This window comes from Lonchura striata, chromosome 9 (genome assembly GCF_046129695.1).
Source record: "Lonchura striata isolate bLonStr1 chromosome 9, bLonStr1.mat, whole genome shotgun sequence".
In the NCBI taxonomy this organism is placed as follows: domain Eukaryota; kingdom Metazoa; phylum Chordata; class Aves; order Passeriformes; family Estrildidae; genus Lonchura; species Lonchura striata.
The window spans coordinates 23,024,552-23,051,876 of NC_134611.1; the positions used below are offsets into that span (position 1 = coordinate 23,024,552).

The 27,325-nt window shown below is 38.8% G+C and overlaps 1 protein-coding gene across 2 annotated transcripts; it reads left to right on the forward strand.

Moving 5' to 3' along the window:
- The first annotated feature begins 310 nt into the window (after positions 1 to 310).
- SLC30A7 (solute carrier family 30 member 7) lies at positions 311 to 26,289 on the forward strand. 2 transcript variants are annotated; one of them, XM_021543285.3, is made up of 11 exons: positions 311 to 456; positions 624 to 725; positions 4,778 to 4,891; positions 6,333 to 6,420; positions 8,068 to 8,194; positions 9,145 to 9,294; positions 10,852 to 10,902; positions 12,780 to 12,915; positions 20,586 to 20,676; positions 21,634 to 21,783; positions 22,585 to 26,289. In XM_021543285.3, the coding sequence occupies exons 1-11, from the start codon at positions 377 to 379 to the stop codon at positions 22,630 to 22,632; spliced, it is 1,137 nt and encodes a 378-aa protein (XP_021398960.2). In that variant the 5' UTR covers positions 311 to 376; the 3' UTR covers positions 22,633 to 26,289. The 2 variants fall into 2 exon arrangements, with proteins under 2 accessions (XP_021398960.2, XP_021398961.2); XM_021543286.3 differs by having other exon boundaries at positions 4,783 to 4,891.
- Positions 26,290 to 27,325: the final 1,036 nt, after the last annotated feature.

Sequence of the window (27,325 nt, forward strand, 5' to 3'; positions counted from 1 at the left end):
GCCTGTAGGCCGGGTGCTGCGGCGGGCGGAGCGCTCCGGCGGCTCCGGCTGTCACGCACCGAGCGCGCTGCGCCGCCGCCCCGTGCCGAGCGCTGCCACAACAGCTGCGCTGGGAGCAGCCGGCATCACAAGCGGGACGCGAGCGAGCGGCTGGCACGGGACGGAGAGGAGTTCACGTTTGGGGCGTGCTGTGTTTCCCTAGCGGGCGGCGCAGCCCCCGCAGCCCCGGCCCGGCCCCCGGCGCGCCCCCTCAGCCCCGTGCCCGGCGGCGCAGGCGCGGTGGCGGCCGGAAGCGGCGTGTGGGCCGGCCGGGCAGCGCTCCCGCCCCGCCTGCCCGTGCTGCCGCCCGGCGCGCCGCGGCCCCGCCGCCGGAAAGATGCTGCCGCTCTCCGTCAAAGACGATGAGTACAAGCCGCCCAGGCTCAACCTGCTCAGGAAGGTGTCGGGCTGGTTCAGGTGAGTGGCCCATGGCCGGCCAGGCTGGGCGCTGCCGGCGCCGCGGCCGAGCCCCCGTGGAGAGGCTGTGCTGGCTGGTGCCGAGGCGCCCGGGCCGCCCGGCGAGCGGCTCCGGTCTCCTGGCGCCGTACCGGCGGCCGGTGACCCGCGGTGTGCTCCGTGCGCAGGTCTATCCTGGCGGACAAGACTTCCCGCAACCTGTTCTCCTTCCTCTGTCTCAACCTCTCCTTCGCCTTCGTGGAGCTGCTCTACGGCATCTGGAGTAACAGGTAAGCGGGGCGGGGGCGAGCGCGGCTGCGGCGCGCAGGAAGCGGCGCGTCCCGCCCGGCCAGTGCCACGTCTCCTCTCGGCGGGGCCGGGCCTCCCGCCCGCCGTCCGGTGGGGCCGCTCGGCAGAACCGTGGGGGCCGCTGGAGAGCTTCCCCCGACAGGAACCACTCTCGTGGGCACCGACCGGCGCCTCCGTCCCCTGTGCCGGGTCCCGGCAGCGCGGCGGAGGCGCTCGGGCAGTGGGGCCGCGACTCGGCGCGCTGCGGAGGAATGCTGTTCGGAGTGGTTGTTGTGCTCGGTGCTTTGCTGAGGAGGAAACCCGGCCTTGGTCCGATTTACGGGACTCGGGGGCTGTGGCTGCTGTTTCCCACAGAGAATCTCTGTTGGGGAGTGTGGCTTCATCCGTAGGCTGATGCCTGGATATGCTGCCTCAAACATCCTTGTCTCGAGGGAGAAACAGGATTTGACACATGCTTGTATAGCTGAGTGATACTTTACATAGCACAAAAATTCACAGGAGTGAAAAAAATGGAAGAGACTTGACTAAATTGCTACTGAAAAAGCCGTAGCGAAGTATAAGAAATGCAGAATAACTTCACTGCTGGTGTATAAAGGTAGAGAATGGGCAATGGTGCTAGTATTTCTGTCATGCTTCATTGGCAATAGAGTAGTTGTTTTATGATGATACTTTAGTCTCTCTTAATAGTTCAGCTCAGAGTGGACTGGCATGGAAATATCATCTAAGTCAAGCAGTGTCCTCCTTACCAAAAGCTGTACTATGGACATAAATTACTGGACCTCTTAAAAGTCTTGAGCGAATGCAGTGGTGTGGATTTGGAAATGGTTACATCCTAATATTTGCAATGTTGTTCTGAATTACTCAAATGACTATGAAATATTCAACTCTGATTACAGTAATTGGTACTGTGAACCAGAGAGCATGCAGTGCTGTCATGGGCACAGACTATCTTGGCAGCACCCAGACCATTTTGAATGTGTTTGGTTTTGGTTTTGATGCTGATTCACCTTGCAGTTGTTTGAGGGTTATTGAATACATAGTCTGTCTATTTGAGTATGGATTTTTTTTTCTAATAACTCAGCAGATGTAAATATTTTTCTTAGCTGTTCTGTTATAAAGAGCTTTGTGTTCATGTGACTTTGTTCTGATGTCTGTCTTTTAAACATAACAATTTTTTTGGCAGTGTGACCTTAAAAAGTCCTGTATATGAGGTAACTAAACTGAGAAACTTTAATGACACTCATAGAAATTTGTCACTGAAGAGTATGGCATATTGGAATTCAGAAGACACTCATTTTTATTCATACTTGAGATTAAGAATGAGGATTTATTGAATAGCCATTAACTGAACCTTTTGTTTATATTTCAAGTTAGTCGTTTTGGGTATTTCTAAGTCTAGATTTTGGTCTAGAGCAAAACAGGGCAAGTACCTCTTTAGTAGAGAGGGGTAGCAGAGAATATGATGAGGAATGTCTTCAGTCAAAGCAGACAGGTCATGCCTTGGAAGAGCGAACACGTAACAAGCAAACAAGGAGTCCTATAAGGAGAATAGTTTTGTCATTTTGAAGACACAGTTCTGTTGCTCCTTGCGTGAGAAATTCTGAGCTTCTGTTTGCCAAATAGATTGTTTTCTGAACTCAGAAAAGAGTGTTGTCCAAATGCTTCTTGAACTCTGTCAGGCTTGGTGATGTGACTGCTTCCCTGGGGAGCCTGTTCCTGTGCTCAGCCACCCTCTGGGTGAAACATCTTTTCCTAATGTCTAATCTAAACCTCACCCAAGTCAGCTTCATGCCATTTCCTAGAGTTCTGTCACTGGTCACGAGTTTGCTGGCTGAGAGCTTGTTTGCTTGTTTAAGGTTGAAATTTGCTACATGTGCACATTTGTTTAATTAGAAGTTAAACTAAATCAGCTGCAGAAGTGTCTTTATTTAGACAAAGTGTGTTTGAGTACAGGGTTTCTACTAGTTTATATTTTGGATGATGAGTTTGGTTCTATAGGAGTTCTTGCATTCTTGCATGCATCCCATGTTACTGGTGGTTCACTGTATTGGCAGTCGATGACTGAATCATTTGATCACTTTAGTAATCACTTTGTACTCATTTTTTCTAAGGTCTTGTTACTTTACAGGTCACTTTAAAAAGCCTCAGATGAAATGAGATTGGTCTCTTACCAGGCTTCCTGCTATTAGTGTAGCTCAATGACTTGTAGCTGTACCTATGATACAGAGCGTGGTTATGCTACGAGGTGAATTGCATTGCAGATGCAGTCTGCTGAGCCCTGCTGATAAATCCACGTGCCTCTGGCCACCTGGAATTGTTAGCTTAGGTCTTGAAAGCAGCACAGCTGTATTGGTGTTGCACTTAAGGTAAGTCTTGCCTTAGTGAGATTTGCAGGTGTGAGCACAGTGCCATGGTAACTTGCTGCATTATTTCTGGTTCTAGAACTTGTATGGGTTTTTTGTTAGAGTAGCAGTCCTTATAAAAGTCTCTTTTCCAGAAGGTTCTATTAAAAAAAAAAACAACCCAAAAACAAACAAAAAAAAAAACCACCAAAACCCTATCACCTCAGAAAGCTGTAGTTCTCTCTGCTTAGCAATGCTTATTCCTTCCATTTCACAGTCAGTACAACTAAGGGTTACTGTCACTAATTACCTTCTACCTGAATATTTGATGTGCTTTGTGGTGGGTTTTTTACCTCACTGGATTTTCCTAAGTGCTCAGAACCAAACCTAAAATGAGCTGTTTCCCTAAAGTTGTCGCCTGATTTTGGGGAGGAGGAAGATGTCACCAAAACCCTTCAAGAATTCTACAGCCAATTCTATTTTGCTGCTTCATAGGCATCCAGCCTGTGGGTCTTGTTTTAAAGTTTGTTTAGAACAGCTTCATCTCTCCTGCTTTGGTGGCTACAGCACCTTTAGGACAATATACCATGCTGTCATCCCTCTGCCTTAAATGTTATAGTTGTGTGTATATATAAATAAATAGAGCAAGACAATCTTGTCTCTCCTTCAAACCTACTTCTTCCTCTATTGACTGTTTCACCTGAAACACTTAAGATTAATCTTTTAATTATTTTCTGTGAGGCTGAAATGGTTTGGCTTTGTAATGTGAAGTGGTTGGAACTTTGGCTAATGAAACTTTGTATTTGACTTCAATGTGAATATGTGTCTATCCTCTGGAACTCGTTAACCCACTAATTGCTTCCTGTGCTTCAGTTTCCAGAAATTGAGTTGTACATGTAATTATTCTTAGATAACCAAAAAACTGGGAAAATGGAACTTTTGGGACTATTGATTAACAATTGCTCAACAGTATCTCTCTATCAAATGTCTTTTAAAATATGAAGCATTGTTTTTTTGTTTCGATGCATGTACTTCCCTGCAGACTTACAGAACCTGTTCATGAGTAATTTGGTAATCTTTGGCAGTGCTTGTGTGTGGTATTAACCCCAGTTTACCTACAGCCTACAAACTGATATGGGTTCTAGTGACTGGCTACCTCATGATGCTTTGAACCTCTTAGCATGCTGGTTCACTTTAACTGTGTTTCTCAATCAAGACTGACAAACAGTTGTGTATTGGTCTTTAAAATAAGTCATTTAAGATGTGGTCTCTCAGTCTCTGATTCTTCAGCCTCTAGATCTCAGAGGTGTGTATCTCCTAGTTAGTATCTTGCCACTGCTAAGGCAAAGATTTAAAGTTGAATTATGTTGATGAGAGATGTGGCTGTGGGTACATCTACTCCAGGGATTTTGGTTTCTCCTTTCACTATCACCAAAATCATATGCTAGGAGGATTTTTTTGCTAAGCACTTTTCCAAAGTGCCTTCTCTAAAGCTGACAAAAGCAGTTTTGGCATCATATTTGTGTTGGTGATGAAGTGTGGATTGCTCCTCTGTGCTAGCAAAACCATGCCTGAAGCTTAGAAACAGTGTATTCTGCTAGCGTATAAAAGATTAATGTCTCTGGGGCTTTTTTTTCATACTCAACATGTAGCATATGGAACATAACAGTTTTTTTCCTGTTCTCTTTCAGTTTAGGTCTGATATCAGATTCTTTTCATATGTTTTTTGACTGTACTGCTCTATTGGCTGGATTAGCAGCTTCAGTTATTTCAAAATGGAGGTCAAACGATGCTTTCTCATATGGGTAAGAAACTTCAGGCTGTTACCTTAATGTACTATAGTAAATGCTTAGGTAGTTATTTTTTACTTACAAACAAAAGCTTTTTGTAGAACATGGAAAAACTAGTTGAAAGTGAGATTTTCTTTAAGGTGAGCTGTGCAAACATCTAAGTTAATAGAAATAATAAAAATATGAAGGCATTGCTTTTGGGAAGAAGGTTTATCACTTCCAAATTCTCTCTGATCATACTAATGAAAACAAGTTAGAGAGCAGAAAGTTGTCCTGTATTCCCATGTATTAATGACACCAGTGGACAGCAAGCAGCCACATCCTGGGTTTGTCCTCACAATGCAGTGAGGAGCATTACAGGGATTCCCAGGCTGCTGGTGTCCCACTCCTTTGGAACAGAAGGTTACAACTGAAAGGAGCCAAGTCTCAATGATGCTGCATTGGAGATTATAAGGCATGATTCTTGGAAGCAGCAGGATTTGGGAGCTGTGATTGCCCTTTAAACAGATCCTCAGGGCTGAGGTGTGTCATCCCAGACTGCCCTTGGTGGATTTATCTGCTGCAGCAGGCGTTTGGCAGGCACTTGGTTCTACTGAACATGGCAGCTGTGCCCTGTAAAACAATACTGGTGGTACGATATTATTAATTGGTAATACTGATTAACAGCAAATGACTTAAACAGCAAACAACATGGGCATTCCCCATAGCATTATTGATCTGTCAGCATTTAGCTTCAGCTGCCTTGCTTAAGTGTGAATCATATAGTTTGAAACTTAAAGCACAGTTTTATATAGCTGGAAACTCCAGTGTGCATAGAAATCAATTTAGAGAGAATTGTATCATGAAATAATTGCAGTGAAAGCATGTTCTGTATTAATTACTGCTGAGCATTTAAACAGCTGGTGTTCCATTTATCAGAGAACAGACACACTTTAATAAAGTCTGATGTTTGCCACATTGAAATTACTAATTATTCTAACCTGGCAGTTTGTTATTGTCAAAATTTGATGTTTGAAATAATTAATTTGTACTTAAAACTTTTACTGAAAATCCACCTTCTAGATGGAAGCAAATTAATACATGTTGGTTTGATGTTGAACATAGCACCAGAAAACCTTTGATTAGGTTTTGTGTGCTTACCTTAGTTTGTGGCTTCCAAATTATATTTATACCATAACTTTGGGTGGACGTAATTTTAAATGGAAAGATTTTGACATACTGAAAGATTTCTTTCATCTAGATCAGAGAATGGCTGATCTGCATCAGGTAGTTTCTGTCCAAGTACAACATGGTCAGTTTTATAAATTCATCCGTAATTTATGTCATCTTCCATTTAGCACATTTGGTGTAATATAACTGTCTAAGAACTAGAAGATTGCACTCCAGCCTCTTAAGTTGCAATTTTCAGCATTTAAATAAAAGTGCTATTACTTTTTTTTTTTTTTGTTTCTTGCAGTTATGTTCGAGCAGAAGTACTTGCTGGTTTTGTAAATGGCTTATTCCTCATCTTTACAGCGTTCTTCATTTTTTCTGAAGGTGTGGAGGTATGTTATGAAATCAATTACTGTATTACGTTGTATAATTAATATGGATAAACATTTCTGGTTTTAATAGGAATAAATTATTGAAATTCATGAATTGAACATTTAAATTATGTTCATAACTTGATTAGAAATCTGATTTGAACAGAGAATAGGCTCATCTGAAATTGCTGTTTAATGACAGAGAAACCCAGCTTTTTCAGTTTATCTGTACTAGCTTCTGCAATAGTGTATTTTGTTTATGTGTGAAGATTCTGTGAGATGGAGCCTGTCTTTTTTTTCAGCCAGTTAAGGATGTCTTAGTGAGATCTTCCCTTCTCATTGTTAGAGAACAAATGAGGCTAAGAAAGAAAGGCCTAAACTAGTCATTCAGAGGATAGAAGTTAGTAATAAGTAACATGCTGAGAAGTTGGACTAGCTTGTTAAAGAAAGAACACTGTTCTCCAAATCTTGAAGTCTGATATAAATGGCAAGTAGCAATAGCTTAAACATTTACAAGGGCTCTTTTGCATTTTTTTTTTTTTACGTGATGGTTAAGGTAAAAATTGCAAGATAGAAATTTAGATATTAAGCACAACATCAAGGATTAAGAGTAAAACTGATTACTATTTCTAATCAGTTTGAATTAATGCTTTTGCTTTTTAATAGGAAATACACTATAGATTTGTTTAGACAAACTTAATAGTAAGTCTATTGAGTTTTTCTTTTATTAACAGAGAATTGGGAAGAGTTTTTTCACATTGATAGGCTTGTAAATACTTCAAAACCAGTTAAAACTGGGCTGAAATTGCCTGAAAGCTTGGGAAAATTTCAAATGTAAAAACAGGAGCAAAATTTACTAGAAAAATTAAAAACTGTAACATGGTCAAGGGTAATGCTGAAATATCATTCTCTTCTTGCTAATCTAAGCTCCCAGGCTAACTATTCTCTTTGCTTGTGATGGTAACTCTCTTTCTCTCAGTTACTTTAAAATTTTACTGTGCTAAACGTTCTATTGTCTTGCTATTTACTGCCTGTACCTTTGATCCTTGTGGAGAAATGGTGAATGTTGTTCTCCTCTGCCAGTAGTAATTTACACTCATCAACACTTATCTTCAGATGCAAATTGTATTTTGTCTATAATGTCTCATTGAGAAAAATATTCTAGAGGAAGTAGGGTAAAAAAGAATTGAAAAAAATCAATCTAGATTGGAGAGTTTTAAAAAAATGTCATAATTTGTTCTGAGTCTTCATTTCATTCCCCTCATTGCCTCACCTTTCTAAGGAGAAAGGAAGAAATGCATTCTAGACTCTTAGAAGTCTTATAGGTGACTTAAGCAATCTACATACTGCAAAAAACCTGAATGCTTTCAGATGGTGTTGAGCCATATCCCACAGCATAAGCAAATCTTATGATAAAACTGAGCTAGACTCAGAATATTCTACTGTACTTTCACAGCTTTAATAATAGAACTTTATTTTCAGACACTGTGGGTTGGTCTGTGTATCATCCCAAAAACTGTAAGTCCTGAGTAATTTTAAATTATGTCTGTATATATGTTATATATGAGAATGCTCCTGTATCTAAGTAGTTTTGTGGTGCCTTTTAATAGTATAAAGGGATTGTAAAACTCTACATTTGCTTTTTGGTTTGTTTCTCCTTTTTCTTAGAGAGCCCTTGAGCCTCCCGATGTGCATCATGAGAGACTTCTTCCTGTTTCTATACTGGGATTCATTGTAAATCTGATAGGAATATTTGTTTTTCAGCATGGAGGTCATGGGCATTCACACAGCTCTGGTAGGATGTAACTTCAGTGCTGTTTCCTTTCTTGTTCCCCGTGTTCCAGGGCGTTATAATGCCTCAGTGAGAGCCCCAGTATTGCATTTGATGTCTTGTTAATGGCAATCCTAGCCAAATATGTATGTGACCTCTTGCATGTTGATTTCTGTGTTTTATTACCAGCCCTGATATGCCACTGTTGTACTTCTCGTGTTAATACCCACTAACTGGAACACCTAGGAATCCAGAAACTGCTTTCTGTAGTTCATGCACTCTCCTGCACCTTATTGAAAGAGATTTGCAGGCCATCTTTTTAGACAAATTTAATCTGGGCTTAAGCAAGGTTCTGGCTAGAAAATTTAAAACCAGTATTTGAACCAAATTTTAAGCATGAGATGATTCTGCTTCAGATATTTCTCAACTTAGTGTCTTTTGAATTGAAATGCAGAATTTATTTGCCTAAATACACGTTGTAAGCACTCTGAGGTTTTTTCTGCAAATCCTGTGGGCCTCTCTTTGAGCTTAACATATAAATTTACATAGACTGGTGGAAGAACATAGTCTTTGGTCTTTAAGCAGCAATCTAAACTTGAATTTTTAATCTGCAAATGACAGTTTCTGCTTTCTTAAAACACCTATTTTTAAAGTGCTTATATCTAATAAAGTGTACATTTTTCAAATTGTACTAGAAGTCTAGCACAAGTCTCAGAAGTGGGAATGTATAAAAGCACTTGACTTCTCAAACCTGGTATATTTTATGTATCTATATATACATATATATATAAAATATGTCTGCACACCAGAGTCATAGATGACAAACACCTTGTGTTAAATTTCTTATTTAAAGCTATACCTTGAGATGACCTAAAAGATGAATAGGTTTGAATCACTGAGAAGCAATGTAAGTGTAATTTTATTCATCACTTATGTATTCATAAATTTACTGTAATGGTGATATTTGTTTATAGGGCATGAGCACAGCCATTCTCTGTTTAACGGTGGTCTCAGCCATGGGCACAGTCACAGAGATCATGGACACAGCCATGAACATAAGCATTCCCATGGACACACTCATGGTCATGGCCATGGACACTCTCATGGTCAGGATTATTGTCATGGTAAGTACTGAGTTGATATCTCAGACCATCCTGACTCAATGTAAATCTGCAATTTTACTGAAAAGTAAAAAGAGCATGATGTCAGCTGGTTGTGATCATACATGGTAGTAGCTTCATTAAATGTCTAGTATGCTCTGCCACCATCATGTTTTATGACTCATTTTGTGTTTTCCTTGCAGTAATGTCAGTGGTGGTTTTTAAAGATTTTGCTTTACCTCTGGTTTTTGAGTGTGCGCTGTAATGTTGTGTGTTGGCAAAAGATGGAACGGCTGTATGTTATTGCAATGTAGTGAAATTAGGTATCAGTTTCAATATGCCCTGATTCAATGTTTCATTAAAATCAATTGACAAAGTTGAACTGTTTTGCTACTGTTCTCCTTTTCTTTAATTTTATAGTATATAATTTTGTAGTTTGTATAATTTTACAGTATTAGACAAAATGAACTAGTGAACTTTGGGTACTTATGGATTGTTAGTTGTACTTGGTTTGTGATCTCTTAAATAAGACTTTCCCCATTTTGTGTAGTTGTAATCTGTTTTAAGATTGTTATGGAAAAGATGGTTGCTATGTAAGCTATGATGAAATCTTTTCTATGAAGGCAAACAATCTGAGAAGAGACATTCATGTTAAATATGGTCAGTAGCCTTCACTATGGGAGAAGAGGTTGTGTAGGTAGCACCTATTTGAAGCAATGCAAATTAAAGCCTTGTGGTAATGCAGGCTTGTCAGTCCTTCCTGCCTGAGCTATGAGTTGAATCTGATGTGACTCAAAATGTACACATTCAAAGCAGGAGTAGTGTGGGAACTGGCAGACAGGAGGTGACAAAGAGTATAAAAATATTGTCCCTTCCTTGCTATTCTTAGAAAATTGGCATATGTCTTCCAGTAGTCCTCCTGGAATTTGGCTGGAAAACAGGAGCTCCCTGCTTCTGCCTCTTCTTTGCCTTCCACATGGCCCCCACCTTTGCAGACCAGTGAATATAGCTATCTGTGTTGTGGAGTTTGATATTCAAATCAGCTGTTTTGTAAATTATTGTATATCTTCACTTTACTATCCTTTAACAAGTTCTTCTTAAAATATCTTTCAGATTAATGCTACAGAGGCATAAATCTGCTTGGATGAGATTTTTTACTTACTTGTTCCTTCTCTAAGTCTTGTATTTTTACTTTAGTTATAAAAGCAAGCATTTATTATTTCTGGTTAGCAAATCTGTTTGAACCTACTCTTCTCACTTCAGTTCATGGTTTGTGTTTTTGAGGGGTCTTATTTTGCTACATACTAGCAAGGTCTTACCTCTCTGTTTAAATTAAGAACAAATGGAGATAATTAATTTTATATATCCCTATGTAGAAATCTACTGTATAAAGGGATGTATTTTAAAAAATGCATTTTAAGACTTTTAACTTAACTGCTGCATTAAAAAACAATAGCTTGAGTAAAAGCTGGTCATTGGGAGCAGCCTGTCTGTCCAAGACATTTCTGAAAGGAAGAGTGTAACAGAAGGGCCACTAGAGAGCCTTTGTTTAGGTTAATGTGTCAATAATTGCTTTCACAGATGACCATTCCCTTGAAGTAATGGGTGGATCCAGCAAGCAGATTTTACAAGGTACGATGAGAATAATAAATATGATGTCTTATTGGTTTTATCACATTCTGCCTGCCTGGGTCTGTCACACATCTGTTACAGAAGGTTCCTCTGGATAAATGCGATGTTTTTCTTAAAGGAGGTATTTAATGAAGTTCCATTTCCCTTGTAAGCAGCTCTGCTGTCTTCTGTACATAACTAGATGTTGAGACATTCACAGAAGTTTAGATGTAATGCGCTGCCAACGCAGTTTAAAAGAGACATCCCAAAAGCTGGGATTCAGCTTCTGTTATTGATGCTGAAAAATCAATGAAAAACTAGGAAAGAGTAATTAAAAGGAGAAACCTAAAGAGCCTAATTGCAATATAAGTTCTGTAACATGAAGATGCAGATTGATATAATTGTTAAAGAGTACCTGAGCTTAAAACTTGCATTTCATTAAGCTCTTAAAATTAATTTAGAGCAGATGGTAATGCATCTAAATTTCTTGAAGTGGTATTGGAGTCCCTGATCTCTTGAGCATTAGTTATGGATAATTTAGATGTTGATTTTGAGCTTTGGTTGGCTGCTGTCCTTCTTTATTTTTCTTTTTTTAAATGTTCAGAAGTTCAAGGGAGATAATTATGAGATGTAGGAGGTAGCAATTATTTGGCATACCCAAATGTATGTAGGGTTTTCTCTTATTGAATTATCTTCTGGCTTGTTTGTAGTCCTTGAGAAGGAGCATTTACAAGTTCTTCCAGAATTTACAGTACACTCTTATGTATACTTAGTGCTTCAGTTGAAGATATTTCAAAGTCTTTTTGTGAAACAGTCATTTTAATTGAAGCATATTAAAAAGACTTGATTTTATTTTAATTTTTCAGTACTGGTGGAAAAACCCCACCAAGTGATGTAAAATCACTATCAAGACAATCACAAGCCAGCACATCCCACCAGCAGATCAGTGCCTAGGGAAGTCTGAGCAGCAGCTATTTGGGCAAGACAGCACTAGTGTTATTGGGGAGCATGGTGTTGGGTGGTATGAAGTGTCCCTCTGGTCCATTTGGATCAGCTGGCCTGGCTGTGTGTCCTCCTGGCGTCTTGTCCACCCCAGCCTTCCTGCTGTGGGGTCATGAGAAACAGAAGGCCCTGATGCAGGCTGCTGTGGAGAAACCCAGCTCTGTCCCAGCCAGCCAGTACAAATGCAGACTTGGAGAAATCCCCAAAGAGATGGTTTATAGCGGTGTGTTGTGTTTACAAGAGGGGATTACCTATCTGGAGAATTGCATCGAAAAAGCTGTTTCTGAATGACTTCCAGTCACTGCCAGCAGAGAGCTCCAAAGGCTAAACTTTGACTGGCTGCAAACTATGTGTTTCTTTGTACTTGAAGGAAGTGTTATTCTTCAGTATAAGAGTAAGGCTTTTCATGTCTGCAGTATTGTTTAATTCTCAAAACTATTTGTCTTGGATTTCTTTGCCAAATAACTTCTAGGAGGAGGTGTCAATTAAACATTAGCACATGCCAAAGCTTTGCACAACTGTTTCTGTTAACAGTCTGTCCATCTTATACAGACCTCACTACTGTAGGCATCAGGGAACATGAGTTTCTGTACTATAATAAGGGTGAGTATTGAATGAAAAAAGTCTAGCTGCAGCTGTTAATCACTGTTCAGGTTAATAGCCTTGTTGTGAAATGCCCAATACTGCTAAGTGCATAACAGAATGTAAATTCTTCAATTGGCCCATATTCTACAAATACATTAAAATCTTTGTGTTTGACCCAAAACTGACTGTAAATTTAAAAAGTATAGATCATATTATCTAGTTCTTGAATCGTCTTTTTGTAAAACATCTCTGAAAAGCTCCATTAGCTTTAATAATAGCAAGTTGTAATGGTATCACTTGATCTCTTACAGGTGTATTCCTGCACATTGTGGCAGACACGCTGGGAAGTATTGGTGTAATCATATCTGCCATACTGATGCAGAACTATGGTCTAATGATAGCAGATCCTATTTGTTCAATGCTGATAGCACTACTTATAGGTGTAAGGTAAGTATCACTATCACTGGTATTTGGTAGGATTTTTGGTGCTAGTTACAGCAGAAGTATCAGCTCAGAAGGAGAAGGAGTTTTGTTATGCTAATGGTTTACAACATTTGCTTTTCTTCCAAGAGTGGTATGTTACATTCTGTACAGCCATTCTGGTGAGCTCTTACATGATCTATCTTTCTTTCCTTTTTCTACAGCTACAACTTTCACTCTTAAATCTGCATATTTTGTCCTTTGCATAATATTAGAAAAATGTCTTTCAGGTTCAAGCTGTAGAAAGATTCATCATCTCTGTACATGCTTATATAAACCAATGTACTCCAGTAAATGGAGCAGAATGGTTTCAGGGCAGCAGGGTTGAGACTGCTGGCACAGGATGTGTTCTTGTCCTTCACAAATCAAGGCTGCTAGGTTTTGATTTTGTTTTCTTATATTGACAAGAACTGTCTTTTACTTAGCATTTGCACTCTGAGATATCTTTATTCCTTTTAAGATCTGATGGAAATGCTTCACATACTTCTGGATTTCACAGTTGTTTCTTACCAAGTTCACTGTGAATGTGAAGCTACTTGGATTAGACTGATCAAGCAAATATTTTATTGAGTGATGTTATGAGGCTTTTTAGGCAGCAGTTTCAATGGTGCCATAGGGCAGTGTGCCACAACACCAGTTACAACCTAATAACTTCTTTGTGTGGTCAGCAGTGGTGAGTGTCATCTGATGAACTGCAGCTACTTCTGCTCATACCATGTATGGCATGTTTATGGCTTGTGCATGGCAGCATTCACAGGATTATTGATGTGAATCTCCCTGTTAGTCAAAGTAGGGCAGCAGGCTTCAGACACAATGCCCACAGAAATGTTTGTGCTAGAAATCACTACTAAATCACCACTTTAATATGACCTTCAGAGATTTTGACTTCAACATTCTGTAATTTCATAAATGACAAATTATTACAAACTATTTCTAGTACTGAAATCTCAAAAAATGGGAAAGAAAATGTGCAAGTTTCCAAGGGAGAAGAAATTATTGCCGAGGTAGAGGTAATAGCTGAATAAAAGGTTTCCATACACTTTGTATTCTAAGGGTCCAGCTTTGTGTACAGCAGAAAATAACCACATGAATGACAATTCAGTTTTTTTCTTCCATTCATACAGTAGTTGAAATTGCATTCCACAACAGAGGTGTCATAATAATGCTGTTATATGTTTTCTAGCACAGATAGAAGGAACGTTTGAGACCCATGTTCTATGCTGAAAATGCTGGAAAAGTTCACTCTTGGATGTGTCTTGATCTTAGGCCAGACTTCAGCCTATAACATTATTTTGTTGGTCCACAATGTTGTAAATTATCAGTAGAATAATTCTGCTATCAGTGGAGTCAGCTGCATCATAGCTGATAGAAGCAAGCCTGCATTTTTTGCCATCTGACACATCCTGGCACACCAGTGGAGCAAACACTAATTGCAGGGTTGGGTGGTTTTGTGTTGGTATTTTATTTGTTTTATAAGCAGCCCAACAGACTGAACTATTGGTATTTTTACTTGAAATGCACTTTAGGATCATAATAAGATTACTGGCAGTTTCAGATGGCTGATGAAAACTTGAGTCCCTTTTTGTGGTGTTTGATTTTTTAGTAATCTTCATTGACAGTTCTGGTCATAAATCTACTGTTAATTTTGCCTTATTCTTCACTATGCTGTGTTTGAAGTGTCCTTTAAGAATTAGTGCAAAAGGGTTTTCAGATTTTCCCATAAGGTGGTCTTCTGTAACAGTAATATGGGAGCTTAGGTAATGCTTGCTAGGATATATAATAGTTAATCTTTTAGAGTCACCTAAGTCTAACCCAGAGGAAAAAAACTACTGAAGTTCTGTGAAATTTAAAATCTGAGGGTGTGTCTAGTGGGGTGGGGGGGAGGGATATTTGGGGTTTGAGGTTTTTTTTTCTAATTGTCAGTCTCCTCATGGGATACTTGTGGTTTGAGGTGGGAAGGACTGGGATGTTCAATTTCTAGTAAAGGAGTTGCTGTCGATTTCTGTGGGTCAATTTGAAACCTTGATAAATAATTTTTGGGGTAAATTTGGCTTCAGGTTAAATAATTGTCTTCTATTTCAAATAAATGTTTGTCGATTTTGTGTCCCTTTTACTGTTAAACCAGCTTTGGTAAGGTAAAGTGGAGAGTATGTGTGTGCCCCAGCAAGCAGATCCCATTCATGTGTGTTTAAAAATCAGGATGTTCTGTAATCAGGATCTTTGTGGCTCTAATAAAAGAAATATAGTTTTGAGCCAGAGATGCAACAGCCAGTCTGATAAAGTTTTCAAAAGTCATTCAAAAGCTTTAATGGTATTCAGGGACTTTGCCCTGATTGGAGCTGTATCCTCCAAGTTACTGCTTAATGGTGTGAGTTTGACTCAGAGAGTCTGCATGGTATGAGTGAGGGGTAGGTTAGATCCAGGACTTCTATTTCTCTGTTATTTTGTTAGGGTGCTTTCTTGTTGTGGGTTTTTTTTTATTGTGTTGTAGTTTGGTTCTGTTTGGAGTTTTGTTTTCATTTTTTTAATCTGTATTCTTTATATGATACTTTTGTATACAAAAGAGTAAAGGCTGAGCAGAAATCCTTATTGCCTTTTATGGAACTATGTCTGGTGAACCAGTAGAATATCAAAGCTGTTGCATGAGAATGCAGAGGAAAATGATTGCTCTTAATCCAGGATTGCTTGTGTCTGTGTGAAATAACTTCATTATTCATTTGTTTTATACTGAGTGTTTGCCTGCTTCAGTGTTGGGCAGCTCTCTCTGGTTTCTTTGAGCCTTGCCTGCTCTTATTAGTGGGTCTTCTCTGTTCAGGTTTCTTAAATGATGGCCACATTTTCCAAAGAAATCACAAAAATACCAGTATAAGATGATTAAAAATCTCACTGGTGCAGTGTAAAGCTGTACAGACTCCTCTTGATAACCTGTTTTGCCTTGTGCATGTGTAGAAGAGTTAAGCAATACTTCTTCAGAGAAGTCAGGCAGTGCTTTTAAATCAAATGGTTGAGCCTTCTTGTAGACATCTCTAATTAGTGCGAATTGTCAGCTGCTGACACAGTTGCTCTGTTGCTCCTGTGATTCTTTGCTGAGGGTGCTCTAGGCTGATGTTCTCTGCCTAACTCCTCATAAGTTAGCACAGAACATTCTGACTGCATGGTGAAAATCCTGTGTGGATCTGAATTTTCCTGGATGCAACCACTAGTATCTGATGATTCTTTCTTTGATTACTCTGTACTATCTCATGCAAGTAAAGCATAAATAGCACATGCTTAAAACAAAGAAGTCTGTTTTACCAGCATTTAAAATATTTTTAACAAAAGCTTGAATTGTAGTTTAGGCTGACACTGTTTAAGTTTTTTCCAAAGTGTTGTCCACATAGTTACATGTGCCTTGAATCAATAAACAATTTCCCAAGTCTTTGAACTGCTGTTAATATTTCAAACTAAATAATAATTTAGTTTTTAACATTAATATTCTAAGCCTTATTTTGAAACGTTGAAGCAATTTTAGTATTTCATTCAGCTATGTGAAACTAGTCACCACGCAAAAGCCACAACTCTGGTATAAATCAAGATTGTCCTAAACCACTATTAGACCCACATGTTTCTAGAAAGGCATAATAGACTAAATCTGATACTAGGTTGCACAGAGCAGGCAGACTGCATATTAAGTGGTCAAAGAAATGAGGCAATTTACTTCAGTCATTTAGTGAAGTTGTTTCCATGGGTTACATAATTTTTGCATAAAATCTTGAGCTGCTTGAACATGATATAATATAAAAGTGCTTTGGGGGAGGGTGTGCTTGAGGCCTTTCATGTTGGGGGCATAGCAGTATAAAAAAAAAAGACTTATTTTTAAATTAAGTGCTGCGTTCCTTAGGATTCAGAAGGAATTTTCTATAGCAAAACTCCTCCAAACTGGCATGTTTGTTGTTGGTGTTATTTTAAGCCATTATTGCTAAATGTCAAGCACTACCTTTATTTACAGGGTAATGGTACCTGCCAGCCTTGCTTGAAAATCAAGGTACTACATTGTTATGAGAACAAAGAATTCAAAATCTGTAAAGCAAATGGTAAACCTGTGGTCCTTGTCTTGAGCAAAGCTTGCAGTCTGATTAAAATTGCCGTTGCCTAATTAAAAATTCATTGAAGTTCTGAAATAGGCCAACAGTCTTCACACTGTGGATATGGACGGTGGCTGCGAAAAAAAAAAAACAACAGAATTCGGGAAAATGGCTGTAGATTTTGAGCTGTGGTATTTGACAGACCGTAGCTGGTCTTGATCCTTAGCAATGTTTGTTTACTTTCCACAAAACCTGTCACAAATACCCCCTCTTTTCTGTAGTGCTGAGAGCACTGAATGAATTTCCTGCTGTGCTCCAAGTCCAGTGTCTGTCTAAAGGGCTCTTTACCTGGAGTTGTTTTCAGTTTCACAGTCCAAGGTCATCACAATGCCAGGGTCTTGCTGGCTGTGCCTACAGAAACAGTGGCATAAACAGGATGGCACTGGAATGGGCATGAGTATTATCTGAATGGGATGCAGGTTGAGTAAGAGTCTAATGTTTTCATTCTTAATTTTTAATCAATCTATGTATAGTGTAGTGGTAGGCTTGATTTATCAGATTCAAGTCAATAGTTCATTTTGATTTGTTTGAAAACTTTTCACTTCTGTAAGAGTGTATGTGCAAGTGTGATGTACTCATACAATAACTGCCTTTGCATTTCTGGCTTTTGCAGAGCATATGTTTTTATTCCAAAGCTTGCTGCGAGTTATTTCCTCTTTCAAATTTTATTGTCTTGTAAAAGAGTGTGATATTTTACATTTAAGGCTTGGTAATCAGAAAGCAATGGAATTGTGTCTGCTTTAATAACAAAGCTTACTGACTGCTAATGCATGAGAAGGCTTTAAGGTTTTTCACTTGGTGAGAATTCAGCATTGTTTTCCTCAATAGTCTTGTAAATTAAAACAAGCAAGTGGGGAAGTACCAGTGCAATAATTGGTGTGGAGGCAACAAGTTTTTTTTTTTTTATTCATTAATGACTAAGCCAAAGAAAAGAAAGCTTTGACAAAATCTCTAACCATATTTTCAGCCAGCTTGATTTTGTCATCCCTTATGTTTTCTTCAGTCACATGAAGTGGAACTGCTATTTCTGGGGCCTCCTAGTGATTAAGTAATACTGGTTTTAGTTAATGTTTGAGAAAAGAGCATACTCTGTGGAGTTTTTGTTTTTAAATTAAAGGTTTTGTACTTCAGTGATATGCATGAAACAATGGAAAACATCAGGCTTCATAAAACTGGATTCTGTTGCTTGCTGTGTTAGTTTGGCTTACAGTAAGATACCATGTGAGATAGCATCTCTTTGGATGCAGAGGGGCATCCATGGACACCTTTGCTCTGAACAGCATTTGTGAGGGCCTGTCACATCACTGCAGCTGTCTTTTGGCTTTTCAGCTTTGCAAAAGATAAATGTTGTATCTGAGCACTGGCTCTAAGATACAGGAAGAAGGTGTGACCCGGGATATGCTTCAACTTTCACCAACAGTATCAAGCCACATCCTGATTTACTCTATTCTTTGGACTTGTAAGATGTTCTTGTTTCATAGCCTTTTCAAATCTACTTTACAATTAATTTATCTTCCATCAGATAATGTACATCAGTTTTATTAATGTAAATAAGTTGTACAAATTAGACATTTTTGTTAGCTTTTTTTCATGGCTATTCTCACTCTTGGTGGTAGGTTTCAATTAAAAGGCAGACTACTACATTTGCTATTCCTTTAGTTGTTTCCCTGGGAAAAAATATGCAGCCTGTATGTGTGTGGTTTTTGAAACCTTTGGATACATATGCTAGAGAGGCCTTGTTAAATTTATGGGAATGGAACAGTGTTCAAAATTCTTGCATTCACTTTGCATCCTGAACTTGTGTGTTGGTCTTTCAAGGTTTTTATTAAGAAGCAAACCTGCATTTTAAATAGGGAGTTAAACTAAAATCAATTCATCAGTGGAGTGTGTTGGCAGCTCCAGCTCCCTTTGATGTAATGCTTGTGACATGGACATTATTTAGTGAGATGGGTCCATTAATAAGAGAACTTTTTTTCCCTAAACTTCTGTAATCCACTGTAGAATGTGACACTCCAATTAAGCTTCCTTTAGACAGATTGACAGTTATTGCATTGCTAAATGTTTGTCTTGGTGACAGGTCTAGCAACTCCTGCTTACCCCTAATTGCTTCTTCCTATTTCTGAACTGATGCCTTGGTGGCAGTGCAAACGTGGGAGGCCATGTGCTGGAGGGCACCGGGCAGTGAATTTGGCTGGAACAACCATTCTGCCTGCAAGAAGACTTAATTTTAGGGTAGTGGCTTTTCCAGGGGTTCGTTAGACAAGAGTTACACAGCCTCTCACTCCCTCCTACCCTGGCCAGGTTTAGCCAGGGAGTGAGCTGAGCAGTCCATCAGCCAGCACTGCCCCATGTTCAAATGGAAACACTTTTAAGAAAATGATTAGGTCATCTGTTCACATCTGCAAATACACAGCTGGTCTGTGCCATGCATTCCACATCGCTTCAGGAGATTTTAAACAAAGGTTCTGGAGTGTCCTTTAACAACTGGTCCAGATAACATTACAAATGTTTCAGGTGTGCTTTTGATCCCATAACTCCATGGGATGTGCAGCTGTAATGCCAGTGCTGAACTCTGAAATGAAGCTTACAGTTTCTGCTATATATAATCACTTTCAGTCCAGAATGTTAGGTGACTTGCACACTTTTGAAACTAAATTGCTATTTAAGCTTTACTCTTGGGCTACAGATATTTGTCATCCACTTGAAAATTTTAGAATGCTCTACTGAACCAGACATGATGTACTACTCCTAAACAAAAAAATCCCCATGCTGAATACTTACTAAGAGTATAACCTATTAGTCGTAGCTTCAGGGTATAGGCTTACTGCTCTCCTGGTTTTATTAAAAAACAAGAAGTAATAATAATAAAAAAGGGTATTAAATGTCTTCTTAGTTTGCTGATTAAACAAGACCATTTGGCTAGGAGGGAACCTCTAATTGCTTCCAAATGTTTAACCCTTGAGCTTGGATGAGACCCTACACTTAGTTCACTTCAAGAATATGCCAAGTTGTCTGTTTCTGACAAAATAACTCTGTTGTAGCTGGACTGTTCCACACTAATTTTCTTTTATGATTACCCCATTATTATCTTAGTTCATAAGAAAAATATGCCTTAAACCAAACACAAAAGCAAACCCAATTTCAGTTGAGTATTTTTATGGTTGCTTGTGAATGATTTGCCATTGAAGTTGGTTTTGAACTATACAGCTGCTTTGTTGTATAACTTCCTAGACACCAAGAGATTTCATCTAAAATCCCATGATTAAACCATTAATCTTTTGTGACTGACCACCAGTTGACTCTGGAAACTGTGGGGGAGAAATAATCTTGCCTTTGATAGGACACCATTGTAATTCTGTCAATCCTTTTATTTTCTGTACTGGGTTTTCATGACAACTTTCTCAGCTTCTGCTGGAAGAACTAGAGAAAAATTTCTCAGCATTAAGGAATCTTAGGTTACTCCTTGCACCTTTTGAAAATGTAATAATAGCTAATTTCATTTTTTCTTTCTAGTATTGTTCCACTTTTAAAAGAGTCCATTGGGATTTTGATGCAGCGAACTCCTCCTTCCCTGGAAAATGCCCTGCCTCAGTGCTACCAGAGGGTGAGCTCTTAAGCTGTTTTTGCTCTGACTGATCAAGCTGCTGACTGACTGAGCCTCAGCTGCGTATGAGGATATTTTATGATGTTTTTCTAGTAAAAGGAATGATTTTATGATGTTTTGCCAGTTAAAGGTACCCTAGAATACACAAATGGAGGTACCAATTTAATTAAGTTTCCTAGAGTACTAAATTGCATGTAGCTTCACCTCAGTTTCTGTTTTAAAATTTTCCTGTTAGTTCAAAAAAGTAGATTCTGAAGCTACTCCTCCCAAAGTGCTTTGTGCTTATACATAACATTGAAAGTGTATTTATAAGAATACAAAGATTACTCTGGATTTGATTTGTTCTCCTACTTAACTTTCCTATTGGTATGCCATGAAGTGCCTTTGCAAAGTTAATACAAAGCACTTGAGCACTTGAATGAATGCTGCCTTTCCTTGGGAGTTACAGACTGTAATCATCACGTGGAGGGTTTGCTGAAAGTGGAAAGAGGAAACAACAAAAGGATTGGCAGGACACATCTAAGACCTCACAAAACTGTAAATGATATATGAATATATTTCTGTTAAACTTAGAATCTCACAAATTGTTTCATGGCAAAATAAGCACATTTGCAAAAAGAGCGGTTTTAACTGGATGACATCTCAAATCCAGACTTTTCTCTCCTGACCACCTCTATTTTTAGAAATTGTTTCAGTAAAGTGTATGTAGAGTGTAAATGCAGCAGGGTACAGAATCACAACACATAGAGAAAATCATGACCTGGACACAAATCCATATGTTTCAACTTCCTTACAATAACTGAGATAGTAATGAAAAATTTTGGTAAAAGATGACAAAATGCACAGGGAACTCTAAGTAAAAGAACGCATTGACTTTTACAATACTTTCTGTAAAAAACCATAATACAGAAAATTATTTTCTGAAATACACTTTCTAAAATTTGCCTCTATTTTTAGGTGCAGCAGTTGCAAGGAGTCTACAGTTTACATGATCCACATTTCTGGACCCTCTGTACTGATGTTTACATAGGGACTTTGAAGTTACTAGTAGCTCCTGATGCTGATGGAAGGTGGATTCTAAGCCAGACTCACAATATTTTTACTCAGGTATGTCTTATCAGTGGACGTCACATCTCAAAGTGTAAATTGCTTGATGTGACATTTTAATTTTTACCAAGAAAGGTTAAATATTTCTGAGTTTGGTATCTGTTTTGAAAAGCCTCCCTGCTCCAGCTGTATAGAACAGTTTCAAAATACTCAGTTGTGTAGATGGAATTAGTGTACCTCTCTGCATTAGTTTTTCATACCACTTTATAGGAATAACAGATGTAATTGTCTCAGGTGTATCAAATGGGGTTGATCTATATTGGACCTGTAAGGAACTAAGAAAACAGATGAGGCTTCTCTTAGGAATGAGTTTCTCACCACAGACCAGACCTACTCAGGCTTTTCACTGCATTGTCAGCTTGTACATGTGATGGCTTTCTGGGTAGATTCATAATGTAGAACTGGTTTGAACAACAAGTCCCATGTTTTGCTCTTGTACTTAGCTTCATTTTAAACTGACAGTTCTTGAAGCAGCTTGCTTTGCAGGAAGATAAACTGGCACAAAGGAAAGTAAGAGTTGCTTTTGTGCAGCTTCACATGTGGCAGTCATTTAGGATGAATCAGAAGAGGTAATGCAGCAAAGCTAATGTTGATACATCATTATGTGTGTGCACTTGACTGTGTGAAGAACTCCTTACTCATCTGGTGTTCTCTGAGTGATATGCTAAATGTGGAGATGAATTACAAAAAAATAAGTTGTTTAGGTTTTTTGCTAGGTCATTTACTGATGTGGGCTGATGTTCAGGACAGGCAACTGCTTTGGCTTTACAGTGTTTTTAACCCTCCTTCCTTTTTCCACAGGCGGGAGTAAGGCAGCTTTACATACAGATTGATGTTGCAGCCATGTAGTCAGTTTCTGGAATGGTGCTGTTGGACCAAAGTTTTCAGTACTGTACTGGTGTAGCAACACTTCTTGAGACAGAGCCTGCCTCCACCACGTCTGGAATTGACTGAATAGATTTCTGCCCTTGGGCTACGGAGGAAGTTCACTTCTAAGGAGTAAATATTGAATGAATGTTATGGACTTTGGGTCTTGTTTTTTTTGGGGCCCCTAAACTTGTACGTTTTTGAGGGTTTTTTTTACTTAAGAAGATTGTGGTACTGGAAACCCTGTCATGTCTTCAGTAAAGCTGCTGAAACCACTGCTCATTCCCATAAAACCAGTGTTATCGGCAATTGGAAACTTGTTTTGTAGACAATGTCACAATGGCTGACATGCTTCAATATAATTGTATGTTTGTACAATTGTTTGTACTTTGCAAACTTAATGAACCAAACCATATTGGGTTTTCAAAGTGCCTTTTATATCAGGAGAGCTATTTGCCAGCATAAATATGGAGCATCAAAGGGTTTTACTACTTTTACAAATAATCTTGTATGCATCTGGTTATTTACTAGCGATGTATGCGGGGGGGTTGTGTACTTACATAACTGTAGATGTTAGGCTTCCATTATATTTGCATCTTACCAGACAGGAAAATTCTAAATGTAAAAGACAAAGCTGTTGTGAAGAGACTTGCCTCTGAGACAAGCTGGGTATTTTGTTGCACGTCTTGTGAAAATTATTTTAGTTCAAATATTAGATTTAACTCCAATTCTTAAGTCTCTTCATACTGCTGAGAGTATTGAGACATTACATGATGTTGCTAATGTTCAGTCACTTAAACAATGGGCAGCTGAAGGAAAATGCTGGTGATGGAAGCAATGCTTGAAGTTTTTTATTTTCCAAATCATATGGTGGAAAAAAACTAAATCCTGAAATTGTGGAAGGTTAAGTCTCCTTGATTTTAATAGGTTGCTATAATTTTTATTAGTGATGAATTTCAAATTTTGCCTTTCCAAATATTGAAAATAGTTGTTTCTGGCACTTATGCCTGAAATGGAAATAAGGACCACTTTTCATGCTGTTTTAGCTTATGCTTTTCCCAGGCTGACAAATCTTTGACTATTTTACTGCAGCCTTGTATGTTTTCGTAGGGGAGAAAATTCTCAGTGCAGTAAGGGTTGTTAGGTTGGGGTTTTTTTCCCCAGAAACATTCTTCTGTCTTGTATTTACTAGCATTTGTAATAATTTTACTCAGATATCTGAGTGTCACTTTCAAAAGCAATCTGCTATGTTTGGTATTACAGATGATAGTTCCACTATGCTGTAGTAGTTCACTTAATGGAATACTTTTTAAGAGGACATTTTACAAACAGAACATGGTGAAGTAAAAAGCAATACAGGCATTTTTCTGAGAAATCATAGCTGCCACTGATTGGTATGGATTTTACGTTTATTTTGGTACCTGTCAGAGGTAATACTAAAATCAAGGCCTTTAGAAATTTACAGTGTCTGCGTAGTAAGTGCTAGGCACTATGAAATTACTGAAGATTGATTTGCAGAAATGGTTTGTTTGCCACTGATATTGTTGAATCCATCACAGATATGAAGAGTTTCTTGCATTCATTCTGTTGTTCCTATATAACTCCTGGTTTCTTTTTATGTGAAACCACAACACTTGCCAAATTTGATGGTGGTTCCTGAATTTTCTAGTTGAGATATTGAAACATGAATGTTGATTTTGTCCAGATCTTGGGTGTGTACACTTGTGCTTGGAACTGGAAACTGGGTCTAAAAAAAATGGCAGTACAAAGCTACCTATAATATTGGTTTTAATCTTTGCTGTCTCTTTCAGTTTTGAGATCCTTCCATTGCCATTTCTGATCCCGTTTGCTTTCCCTGGGGACACAGGCGCAGAGTGCCCTCCCAGCAGGCTGCATGTTCTACATCTCTTTCCTGGCCTGGCACTCGTGTCAGGCTCTCTCCCTGTCCCACCTGGCAGATGCTGTGCCAGGCCCAGAGTTCCTGCCTGGAAGATGGAAGTTACGTGGCACAGGACGGGGTGCAGGAATCTGTTTAGCAGATTGGAGCACTGCAGTTTAAGATACTATGTGCGTGTATGTTCAGAGAAGGTGATGAAAATCCCTTGTGATTATAGGGTGGAGGTACTGTTGTGTAGAGTGGTGCCTATATTCTGCTGCTTGCTGGCTGCCAGCAGGACTTCCTCATTTTTTAAGAGTTATTATTACTGCTATTTGGGGCTAAAGAAGATCAACTGATATCACTTTAAAGGCAAGCAGCAGACAGATTCATTGCAACTGTGTCGTGATCCAGTAGCAGGCTTTGGTTTAAGTCATCTTTACACCAGCATGTTTCAAGACTGACTGTTCCTGGACTTGTTGAAATGCTGTAGTGCTGCCCAAGTTGCTGAGCTTGGCCACTATTTTAGCTTCTTAATGAAAAGACAACTGCTACTATTTGTTTCCAAGTGAAAACCTTGGCAAGAGTGGCTGTTTCTTTGATGGTGGTGATGGTGTTCTTTTAAATGTACATCTACCAAATTTTTAATATGGGAAATGGAGTGAAAAAGTCTGTAAGCCTTTTACAATCACACAACAATTTTAATAACTTTTGGTAACTGTTTTTGCTTATTATGATTTAACTGATTGTTGGAAGCATATATACAAGTCTGAGTTTTCTAGCCAAGCAAGACAGCACTTCATTATGTTTAAACATTTATAGTAAGAAATGTATCATTGGTTTGTCAAATGTAACTGGGGATAGTGTAGGGAAGTCAGATTCAAAACAGACTTTAGCCTTTACAGGCTTTCTGAAAAAGGATAAACATCACAAAAACACAGTGTAGGACATGTTCAGTCAGCAACTGCAGTCACATGTAGTATGTCAGTAAACAAGGGACATCTGATATTTTTTTCACCTAAGGGGATACTTGCTCAGGTTTTAGGAGAGTACAAACCATGCAGTTGAAAGCAAAAGTGCAGCTTTCCTTACCCTGAAAGCCAAAGCACCATTATTTGTGTTTTGCTAATTACTTAACAGTGGTTGCTTACCTAACACTTTGCTATCGACACTTTATTGGAGATGTAAGGCAGGATTTAAACAAAGACTTGTGTGAATAGCTGACATCCAGAGATGGGTGAATGTCTGCAGATCATGTGCTAAAACTCGGCTTCCTGGTACCCACTTCTGAATTTTGAATCAAGTTTTCAAAGTGTGGTTTTCTCATGTTTCCATGTAGCTGATATTTAGTGTGGGGTTAGGTTACTGGTCTGTGTTTGTGGGTTATTTTTTTTTTTTTTTGTGATTGAGACTAGTAACTTAAAACCCTATTGTTCCAAAGACCAAGCCTGCAAACTGCATGAATTTTACCACACCTACAGCAAAATAAGAAGATAAAACAAATGTTACAGGGTGTCTGTATTAAAATGCCTCAGTGTTTTTTGGGCTACATAACAGTGGAAGAAAACTCCTCTTATGAATATGCACGGTAAGGACTGGTCCTTTATAGGCTAATCTGGTAAGTGTACAGCTCTGGATAGACTGGCTCCTTCCATCAGGAGGGCCCCTACAGAGAGTTGAGTTACTCGTTTGATTTGCTAAGCTAAGATGAAAAGTAAATAAATGACTTTGCTTTTTATGTTATAAAGCCTACTAAAGCAAAAGTTCAGTTGCATCATTAGTAAAAACTGCTGACACTATTTTTACACAAAAATTGAAGCTGCTACTACTAATAAAATAGACCTTAGTGACTTAACATTCTTAATTTACTTTTTTTTTAAAGATGTAAAGCTGGGTTTAAAGGTGAAGGAAAATTAATAGTTTCTCTTTTTAACTGTTGTAAGTGAACCTGTTCTGGGAATGTAAACAAGATACAAGAGGAGAGAATCGGCTGCTGAACTGCAGTTTTCCATCTTCTGCACATAGTGTACAAACAAATTACTGTAAAGTCCATGCTTTTCTTTCACAGTGCAGATTTTCAGTTGCATGCTTTTATAAAATGCAAACTCTTATCTTTCTTCATGACACAAAAGTCTTTAAAACCAGTTCAGAGCAAAATTTCAGTTAATAATTAAACCCTGTTCTGTTTTCTCCAGCAGCCATTAGATTGCTATGATTCTTGATTATCCCATTCCTTTAAACAGAATTTTTTTTTTTTTCAATAATCTCTCTGATCCTCAATACAGACTCAGTAGTTAATTCCTCCTTTACACTTCTGTGAAAATCCTTATCTGCAGATTGCTGAGGTTTCCTTTTGGATTTGTCCCCTGTTCAGGCTGTTGCAATGCCCATCCCTGTGGGGACCTCCTTGGCCAGACACTGCTATAATGTGAAGCAATGCCAGCCATGCTGGGCCTGGCATGTGAAGACCAAGTCTTGCTGTGTGCAAATACTGCTCAACCTACTTATCTGTTTCAGTGAGCCACAAAAGGTTCCTGCCTGTGTGGTAATTTGGCTGAAATAATGTGTTAAAAGAGCTGGGTATTTCACTTCCCGTGTGCATTGGAGCCTCTCACATGTGTGCTGGGATCTTGTACAAGAGTTAAGTGAATCACTACAGTATCTTGGCTGAAGTATGAAATAATGTGAATGAAGCGATTGCCAAAATAATTCCTGGTAGTATACAGCATATTGCTTGCCTTTACCTTTAAATTACAGGAATTACTCTGAGCAGTGAGCTTCAGTTCAATAGCAGAGTGT